The sequence below is a fragment of the Rhea americana genome, unplaced genomic scaffold (genome assembly GCF_003343005.1).
Source record: "Rhea americana isolate MKP2758 unplaced genomic scaffold, rheAme1 scaffold_293, whole genome shotgun sequence".
Lineage (NCBI taxonomy): Eukaryota > Metazoa > Chordata > Aves > Rheiformes > Rheidae > Rhea > Rhea americana.
Window position 1 is genome coordinate 218,471 of NW_028186416.1, and position 10,620 is coordinate 229,090.

The following is a 10,620-nucleotide window of genomic DNA, read 5'->3' on the forward strand; positions in this document are numbered from 1 at the left end:
GCCAGGCCCCCGCGGGGCGGGGCGGAGCGGGCAGACTGCTGCCCCTGCCCCTGCCCCAGCTCTGCCCCAGCCCGGCGGGGCGGAGCGCAGCGGAGCAGGCAGCCGCCGGCTGCGGGTGCCGCTTCTGCTCTGCTTGAGAGAAACTCTCGTTTATTGAGTTTTAAGCTGCTGTCCCGAAAAATATTTCTCCTGAAACTATGTACTGAAAGTATCAGACGCGAAACATTTATGTATCAGACAAGAAAACGGTGGCTATATGTTGAAATCCATTTAATTTTTTAATTCAGAGGTTGCCAATGTTATCAAAGGAACCACTTTCAATCTATCGAACAGGTTACAGTGCCTGTGATTCGTCTAGAAAGCTGTAAAGATTAAATCATCTAGAACTGAAATATACAATGAGCTCTGTCATTACAGAGTATACTTGAATGCTCACAGCCATGTGAACGTGACTGTTCGCAGCTAGCAGATACAYGGATTGCTGTTCTCTAAAACTAAATACAAATTCTTGTGTTTCTCTAGAATGAATTGTATGCACTGGAAAACAGTGAAGTGCCCTGACTGGTGGTGAGGAAAAGTGTGGCCAGTATTTGTCCTACTCAGTTTTGCTTCCTTCTAGTATTGTTTTATGTCAGTACCAGGTGACTTGACCTGCTGCACAACAAGCACTCAAGCCCCCCAAAAATATTCTCTTTTGCCTCCTTTTTCACCTCATGTAACTGCCACTGACAGGGCAATACTGACAGCTGAAAGAAATGGAGTTTCCGATGTCCATCTAAGCATTAGGAGTAGCTTATCTTTGGAATGAAACAGAACAAGTGCAAACACAGAAGCAGACAAAAAGGATTCACTAACTACCTCTCTTGCAAGGCTTAGTAGATGAACTAAATACACCTCTAGTGGCAAAAGTTATTTTTAGAAAATATTTTATGTTCTAGACTTGCAGTGAAGAATGGAATTCAAGGCGTAAGTACTGGAACTAGCAACATTTAAAACTAGAACCATTTTTCAAGTGTACTACAGGTAGGTTATCCACTGATGAAAGTCGATAGCTGGATCCCATTATGCTGAGGTTTTTGTACTTTGTCTCTGGGGCTGTGGTTCCAGGAAAGTGAAAACCTTTCTGGGTTTGTTCCTTCACTTGAAAAAAAGTTGGTAATATATCTCCCCCTGCATTGAGAGACTTAACGAATAAAGGATATCTAGTGGATACACTACATTAAGATTTTCAAAGAGACTTTGACAAGATTCCACATCTAAGGCCATCAAAAAAAACTATATTGTGATAGGTGTGGAGGAAAGGTTGTTTTATGAATTTGCTTAAAGGATAGGAAAGTTACAGCTAGTTTAAAAGACATGGAGGAAAGAGCTTGGCACAAAGGTCATTTTTTGGGATAGAGAAGAGTTAACAGTGGAGTTCCCCAGGAATTAGTGCTGGGATCAGTTTTATTTAAAATCTTCATCAAAGATATGGAGAAAAGTGCACAGTGAAATMTCTAGGTTTACAGGCAGTACTAAACTCCTTCAGGTAGTTACATGACATGGAAAAGGCAAAGAAATCCAGAAGGTGCTCACAAAACTGAGCAGCCAGATAAAAGGGTGGCAAAAGGGCTTTATGTAGATAAATGCAAAGTTATTCATTTAGGGAAAAATAACCTCAGACAGGCCTACCTGGTATTGAATTTGCAGCTGGCAGTTACCATTCAGAAAAGTGATTTTGGAGCCATCCTTGATGAGTCTCTGAAATCATCTGCTCTGTGTGCAGGTGCAGTCAAAAAGCCAACGAATTGGTGAGCATCAAGAAAGGCATTGAGAACAAAACAGAAATTATCATTTTGACACTATTTGAAACTCTGGCCAACCCTCTTTGTGAATGCAGTACATAGTTCTGGTCTCTGGATCTCCAGAAGAACGTAGTGAAATTAGAAAAGATACAGAAGAGAGCAACTAAAATGACCAAGGCAATGGAGCAACTAATGTAGAAGAGGATTATAAAAAGGTGGGAACTCATTTCGGAGCCTGAGGGGAATATGACCAAGAATGATAAAGGCACTGAATAAAGTGAATGCAAAACATTATTGTAACTCATTATTGCATTAAATCCTGTAACATAAGAACCAGTGGCACTCACTGAAACAGGTAGGAGGTCAGTCTTAAACAGGTAAAAATACCTCTTCACATAGGGAGTTGTAAATGTCTGTAATCTGTTGTCACAGGAGATCGTAGGGGCAGGTTGTACCAGGAGAGTCAAGAGATTAGGAAAATTAATGCAAGAGGTTCATAAATGAATATTAAGGGCTGGGACAAACTCTCTAACATACTTAATCTAATTGCAGCTGATGCTGTAGAAGTATGAAGTATACAAACAGCAGGTATTAACCAGGCTTAAGTGCGCTTCCTAAATAGCAGCTCTTACTGCCACTGTCAGAGACAAAATACTAGGTTATTTGGAGCACTAGTCTGACGAAGAGGGTGTTTTTTATGTTCTTATGTTCCTTCTGTGTGTTTTAAGCTAAGTGCTTCAGATAAAAGATACTGAAGTTGCACAGCTGTTATTACAGTAGTCTGCCCAGGGTAAAACTACAAAGCAAGTAATTGTTTTTGTGGTTCCTTTTTTTGACTACTAAGGCACACTTTGTCATCTTGCTCATTTTCCATTGTCCTGTGTGAAAACATAGTCAGCACTATTACATTTACAGTTATCAAACAAGCAGCATAAAAGATAAAGAATTTGCGCAAGACAAGCCAGTTGACCACAAAACAAAATAGAAATTTTTTAAGAATAGAGACATGCAAATCAGCATCACCTAGATGATTATAAGCAATTCTTCTAAAACAAGCAGAAATTAACAATCTTCTAGGAAATAATTACTGTGGCTATTTTTCAGTTCCTTGCTTGTAGTCAGTCAATTTCTTTCCTTCTCCCTTTCTACGGGGAGGATTAGAGACCTTCTGAGCAAGCTTGACATCCACAAATCCATGGGCCCAGATGGGATGCGTCCACGGGTACTGAGGGAGCTGGCAGATGTTGTTGCCAGGCCGCTGTCCATCATCTTTGAAAAGTCATGGAGAACTGGAGAGGTGCCTGAGGACTGGAAGAAAGCCAGTGTCACTCCAGTCTTCAAAAAGGRCAAGAAGGAGGACCCAGGCAACTATAGGCTGGTCAGCCTCACCTCCGTCCCTGGAAAGGTGATGGAACAGCTCATTCTGGATGTCATCTCCAGGCATATGGAGGAAAAGAAGGTTATCAGGAGTAGCCAGCATGTATTCACCAAGGGGAAATCCTGCTTAACCAGTCTGATGGCCTTCTACCATGGAATGACTGGCTGGGTAGATGAAGGAAGAGCAGTGGACACTGTGTATCTTGACTTCAGCAAGGCTTTTGACACTGTCTCCCATGGCATCCTCCTAGAGAAGATCAGGAAGTGTGGGTTAAACAAGTGGACAGTGAGGTGGATAGAGAACTGGCTGAAAGGCAGAGCTCAGAGGGTCGTCATCAGTGATGTGGAGTCCAGTTGGAGACCTGTGGCTACTGGCATCCCTCRGGGCTCAGTACTGGGTCCCATCCTGTTCCCATCCAACTTTTTCATCAATGACCTGGATGAGGGGATGGAGTACCTCCTCAGCACGTTTGCTGTTGATACCAAGCTGGGAGGAGCGGCTGATACACCAGAGGGCTGTGCTGCCATTCAGAGAGACCTGGACAGGCTGGAGAGCTGGGCAGAGAGGAACCTCATGAGGTTCAACAAGAGCATGTGCAGAGTTCTGCACCTAGGGAGAAATAACCCTAGGCACCAATACAAGCTGGGGGCTGACCTTCTGGAGAGCAGCTCTGCAGAGAAGGACCTGGGAGTGCTGGTGGATGACAAGTTGACCATCAGCCAGCAATGTGCCCTTGTGGCCAAGAAAGCCAATGGTCTCCTGGGGTGCATTAGGAAGACTGTTGCCTGCAGGTCAAGGGAGGTGATCCTGCCCCTCTCCTCAGCCCTGGTGAGGCCTCATCTCGAGTACTGTGTCCAGTTCTGGGCTCCGCAGCACAAGAGAAACATAGAGCTACTGGAGAGAGTCCAGCGTAGGGCTATAAAGATGATCAGAGGGCTGCAGCATCTGTCCTATGAGGAATGGCTGTGAGTTTGTTTGATATTTAAATGTTGAGAATAGTTTGGCTTTCATCACAAGAGGCCATTTTTAACTTTACTGATGATTTGAAGYGATCAAAAACCATGAATCAGACTTCAAAAAATACAGATATTGCCCTAAACTATGATGGATGCAATTAGTTTTATTTGCTTTTAGTCTTTTGAGCCTGTGAGGCACCTTTTGATCATACTTCTTCAAGAAACATGAAGTCTGTAAACTTAAGAGTTCTGTTTGTGTTAGTGGAAACAGGAATTATCATCACTTTCATTGGAGAGTTGAGGCTTTAAGAAAAATAGCAGATGTTGCAAAACATGTGACAAAATTGGAAGTGTTGGTARTACTGGAATAGATAAAATACGTCTGGGTCTCAAGTTTAACGCCTGATTCTGGCCAGAATTTTCACAGCTAGTGGAAGTAATCAGATGTAACTTTTAATCCATTCCTTCATGTACAGGAAGCAAGTCATGAAATCTGAGTATGTATCCAGAAGTCCTCTGAATTTTGTAGCTTTGATTCAAACTCATTTCCAGCATGATACTCGGAGACAGAAGAAAAGAGAGAAACACTTGATGTGAGCTATGAAGATCAATGCTTCCCATTGCGTTGGACGATCCTCTCATTTGCTAGATGAAATAGGTTCTGGCATGCTTCCTTTGAATGTGTTCCTGTCTTATATACCACTTTTCAGATTACGTAAAGCAATATGTGTTCACTTCCCTTATAGTAGATTCAGGATCATTGTCACACAKGGTGTTTCTATAGTTTAACACATCAAGTTCTTCTCAATGGGATATCACTTTTCAGTGGCAGTGGTAGGGTGACGAAATTCCTTTCCCTCCTCTTCTACAGGAACCATGATATCATTCCCAGGAAAAGATTCTGTCTCCTGCTCTGGATAGTGCATTGCCAGCTCCTCTTCTTCCATGTTTTCCTGGACGTGAACATCATTTTCACATCCTCTGACAGCGCAGTTCTTCCCACTAGACACTTCAGAAATGGATCCCACAATGACAGTATCAGCTTTCATGATGTATATCTTTTCTGAGGAGGAAAAAAATAGTGCTGAGTACAGTTAGCAATCACTGCTGTCTCTAGAGATGGTTCCTTTTTCTGTAAAATTTTGATGTAGTACTTAACTTTTCTTTTATTTTCTTCTTTTTTCTARTCAGAGGTATTCAGATCAAGTCTATCACCATGAAAACACAGAATTTGCTAACCTGCTAAAGCTTTTAGAATTCATGTATTATGAGTTGTCTATTTCACTGGTTATTTATAAGACGCTTTTAATTTTGGAATCAAAGCAAGCACTGAACACACTAAGTGATAAAAATGGCTTGGACATCCTATAGTGCACTGTCTGGTTTTGCAGCACTGTCAAGGGGACTCTGGGGTATTTTTAGATCAAGTAGATCTAGCTCACTGGTGATAAATTAGATACTCTGGGACTTAAGGAGAAAGAAGAATTAGAAAAGGCAGCGAAATATTTGCAAGAGTCCATCGGAAGAAATGATTAGTTGATRCCTGAAGAGGATAGCTGTGAAGGACCCAAGGTTTATGCTTCTGCTGTTTCTAGSAGCAACAATATCTGCATTAAAAGCAGCCTTTGGGCAAAGATCAGCACTGTACAGAAACTCTGGGTAATTGACTGGGGTGTTAGGACCAGCAAAGAAATCTGTTTCTTTCCAATTGAGAATCAGTTACAAATTTTTCCAGGATACACTTGAACTAGTGTTGGCAATGCTGGAGCTGGTGAAACATGTATTAAAAGATGATGACATAGAAACAGAAGTAAAGACCATGTGACTTGAGAAGGATGATTCAGAACTACTGCAAAGTTCATACCGGATGCCAGAAGGCCCCAGCAGACTCTGAAACAGACTAGAAGAAAAAAAGTCTGAACTTCTGCTTCACATTAAAGCAGTGCTATGAACCCTGTTCTATGAGCTACGTGTAACAACCACTCTTGTTCATTACCATCTGTTGGGGCATAATAAATGTGAATATACTGCAACACAGAATCTGTGGTCTCCAACAGGTGACATGTTTTTCAGACCCTTTATTGACCAGCTGTTGAAAGAGTATCAGTCACTCACGAGGATCCTTCCACATTACATACATGCTTTAAAAAAAAAAAAAGAAAGAAAGAAAGAAAGAAAAGAAAAGGAGGAAATTATTTTCTGAATTTGAGAAGTTGTTTCACAATATCAGACTTTAAATCTAACCTAAAGATCGTGCTCTTCTGCTAGCTTAGAATGAGAGCTACCCAGAAATTCTACCTTCCTTCTTATTGCCAAGCAGAGTCAAAGCCCAGTACAAATTTATTTAAATCTTAAGTACCTTTCATAGGCCCAGTTTATACCTTCTGGGATCCTGGCCTGCTAGTTAACCTTTTCTGCAAGAGAGAGCCCTCCCCTCTCCCTCACTCTGCACTTTACTGAGGTACCTAATTCGGAAAATGAATACAATAGTTTAAAAATAAATTAACAGACTGAAGAGAAAAAGGTACATTTTTTTTAATACATTTTAGTGATTAATAAATTCACTGTGAGGGAAATGAGAGCGCTTACTTCCATGCATGGGCACACTCTGCCATAGGAATAGTTAATTGTTCTTCACAGAATCCTAGAATGATTGAGGTTGGAAGAAACCTATGGAGATCATCTAGTCCAATCCCCAAGCAAAACAGAGCCAACTCATATCCTCCACATTGGCTTTAAGCCTGAATTTCCTTTAAGTGTTATTCTTTGGCTTGGATCTGTCTCTGATACTTGTCTGATTGCCAGAGGAAATGTTTATTTCAAATTATAGAGTTTGCACCAAATGGAGACATAAAAAATAACAACTTAGCCAAACAACTGGGCTAAGTTCCAGTATTTTACAGGTTGGCAGACTAGCTTTTGCCTTGTGTGCYCATCTTCCTTTATGAATTCAGCCCATGGTCTGACAGAAGGAAAGGAAATGATATTTCATCTTCTCTGTAAGCAACATATACAGAGGAGGGAAATAGGAAGAACAGGGAATGGCAGGGAATTATGTTGTTCATTTCCTTGTTCATTTCCTTTGACCATCCTGCCTGCTCAGAGAGCAGTCTCTCTCCCCAAACAGGACGTATCCTTCTGCAAAAGCCTATTCTTTGAGCTGCTTAGAATAACATACAAATCTCTTGGTCTCTGGCAGGGTCTGTGGCACAGAAAAGAGAAGCTGCATTTTCTGCTTTTGCTTTTCCATATTCTTTCTGTGCTTTTGCCCCAAAAGAAACAGGACTAGATTCCAGAAATCCCAGGAAAACAGCTATTTTTAAAACAGCTTTGGATTTGACTTGCACCTCATCTCGAGTATCGTGTCCAGTTCTGGGCTCCCCAGTACAAGACAGACATGGAGCTACTGGAGAGAGTCCAGCGTAGGGCTACGAAGATGATCAGAGGGCTGGAGCACCCGCCCTATAAGGAACGGCTGAGAGCTGAGCCTCTTTAGCCTGGAGAAGAGAAGACTGTGGGGGGTGGTGGGGGGAGAATCTTATCGATGTGTATAAGTATCTGAAGGGAGGGTGTCAAGGGGATGGGGACAAACTCTTTTCAGTTGTCCCGTGTGACAGGACAAGAGGCAATGGGCAGAAATTGAAGCTCAGGAAGTTCTGCCTGACCGTGAGGGGGAATTTCTTCACTGTGAGAGTGACGGAGCACTGGAACAGGTTGCCCAGAGAGGTTGTGGARTCTCCTTCTCTGGAGCTATTCAAGGCCCGCCTGGATGCAACCCTGTCTAACACACTCTAGGTGATCCTGCTGAGCAGGGGGGTTGGACTAGATGATCTCCAGAGGTCCCTTCCAACCTTACCGATTCTATGATTCTACAAAAAAAACACTGCCCATGGTAAACAAAATCAACAGAATAGGTCTGAAAAAATGTTCCAGTTTTCTTTCATTTCCTATTATCTATCAGCAATTCTTTGTGTAGAAAAGGGGTTTTAACTGAGTGACTTTTTGTAGGAAAAACTGTTGAATTCTGTATTTTTTTTTTCCTTTGAAAAAACTTTCAAATGACCTCAAAATTGGGTTTGGAGATATTGCCAGGATGTCTTATGCAGATTGTGTCTCAGGTAACAATACTCCTGCTTTGAGTAAGCTTTCTTGACAGACTATCTCCTACCCTGCGGCGTGGTCAGAGACTTTCATGAGACATTCTTCTCCCGGGACATCAATGGGAGATATATTTGAAGCTGTTACTGTGTAATCAATAGGAGAAAATGATAGCCTGAGGCATGTGAAGTACAACCTTCATTAAATATTACAGAAACACTTTCAAGGTGAGATATTTCAGTTTTCAATTTTCTTCTGCAAACTAACATTTTTTTGAATGAAAAAGAGGAGGGAGAACGAAGCACTTTTCTGTCAGGTACATAAGAGACTGAGTCAATGGGAAAATAAGAAAGCATTATATTCAAATGAATAAACATGCCAAAATTCACATTGCAAAGGCTTTGGATACTTTTGCACTTCAATAATAATTTCAGAAGTATATGTTGTACCCATGATTAAAAAATTAAAAAGATGAAGTTAAAAAAATGAAAAACTCACCAATTCGGTTATTTGTGTGCTCTCTCACTCGAGAATCAAGAGGGCAATCCAAGGCATTTCCACTGTTCTCAGTCACATCAGTCACACTCAGATCAGGACTACATGCTTTTTCTGTGCTGGAGACCAAGTTGTTGTTTCTTTCCAAAGGGAGGGTTCTGTCAACTAACTCCTTCTCTTCTGGCACTTTGTCAGGAGTTAGCAAGATCTTCTGCCAATATAAAGAAGAGAGTAGAATTGGGATCAACCTAAAAATAACACCATGAGGACTGCAATGATCTGCAGAATCCTTCTGAGGTAGTCAGAACAACATAATGTGCCTCACAGGAACACTGACGTAGGGAGAAAAATTTTCCAAAGTGCCAAATTGATATAGGAAGGTAAGTTTCTTTCAGCTAGCTTCCTGTGTCACTTGAGGTCATATTTTAAAATAGCATTATATGCCTAAAGTCACAGACAGGTTTTCAGTGAGTTTTGCAAAAATGACTAAGCAGGTTCTATCCCTCACTTCCACTGAAATTCAGTTTTTTGAACCTGCTTAGATGCTTCGGTAAATCCCATTGCCTTGTCTGCAGCTCAGATGCCTATGTATCTTTGTAATTCCATCTATATGCCATTTTGCAAATCTGACTCAGTTCTTTGCACACATTCATTAAACACCACCTTTCCATTTGGGAAGTAAATGAGGCATTAGAAGTCAAATAAATTTCCAGAGGTCACATCCCTGTGCTTTAAAAGTAARCCATCAGTCCTAAATTCATTTGGCACAAGGTCTTTTATGCTGTGTAGGATAAGAACATAAAATAATCTGAGACTCTGCCTTTCCCTGTATGAAGGGTTGCAGGCTTGGACAAAATTTATCTCCCTGCAATTTTTACACTGTATGCTCTGTTGCAGAGTCTGCTATCTTGCCGTGTAGTAGTAGCCTGCATTCTGGAGGCTGCAGTTTAGTGGCACATTTCAGCAGAGTATAAGAGAAGAAAGAAAGAAAGATGCTAGAGGTAAGATTTTTTTAAAGGGATTTGTTCAGAAAGAACTTTAACAAGATGTTTTCCATGTGTAGTAGTAAGATAACTAAATATCAGAGGACAAATCTGTACAGATGTGCAGTCATAATGGTGAGAGACACAGTCAAAACTGAAAATATATGGTTTAACTTCCTCTTAGATACTGCAAAGACCTGCCACCTTCCTATGGAAAAACAAAACAAGCCAGAGGTTGAACTGGTTGAACTTCAAAATGCAATTGTCTCAGCGGAATCTCAGATAGGAGAAATAACTTCAGACTAAGTATTATTCAAAGAAATCTGTTCTAGAATTAATTACAAACAGTATTTTAGAAGGGGGGCTAGAATCTGAGAAAAGCTAAATGTCCTACATCACAAAGCCTCTGATGGTTCCTATTTCTATTTCCAGAAGGTTTGAAACCAAAAAGAGAAAAAACAAAGACTTTGAAATGTGGAATTTAAAACTCTTTCATGTGTCTGATTTGCTATGAAAGTAAGAGCTCCCCGCAACTCAGGAATTAGCAGTGATACGTTGAAATTACTACAGTTAGTTGCAGCCAGATTTGTTAGAAAAAAAATATTTCGTGTGTGTGTGTGTGTGCATGTGTGTGTGATGTGTGTTCAACATCTAAAGAGTAAACTGATTTTTTCCGAAAACATGTAACTTTAGACTGAAGAGCATTTTCATTAGCAGCTATGCAGATTTAAAGATAGCAAGCTTAACAAACTCTAAACCAGAAGACTCAGAGGATGAAAGTTGCCATAATTTTACTAAAACTGGAGGACTAAACAGAATCGGGATGATTTCAGCAGCTGAAGACTTCCTTTCTGTTGTTACCATGATTTGTTACCTTGATGACTGATATTTGTACTGTTCATCTGCACATTGGGATACTAGCTTTG

The 10,620-nt window shown here is 40.9% G+C and overlaps 1 protein-coding gene across 4 annotated transcripts in view; it reads right to left on the reverse strand.

The window, feature by feature from the left end:
- Positions 1-253: 253 nt before the first annotated feature.
- Positions 254-10,620, reverse strand: part of LOC146593469 (tumor necrosis factor receptor superfamily member 8-like) — a 29,607-nt gene continuing 19,240 nt past the window's right edge. For 3 of the 4 annotated variants that reach the window (XM_085309169.1, XM_085309170.1, XM_085309168.1), the window contains 2 exons: positions 8,715-8,922; positions 254-5,181 (listed from right to left, as the gene is read on the reverse strand). In XM_085309169.1, coding sequence (XP_085165295.1) covers positions 4,934-5,181; positions 8,715-8,922 — 456 coding nt within the window. In that variant the 3' untranslated portion in view covers positions 254-4,933. Of the gene's footprint in view, positions 5,182-6,190; positions 6,260-8,714; positions 8,923-10,620 lie in introns of those variants that run through there. The other variant, XM_085309171.1, reaches the window with a different exon arrangement.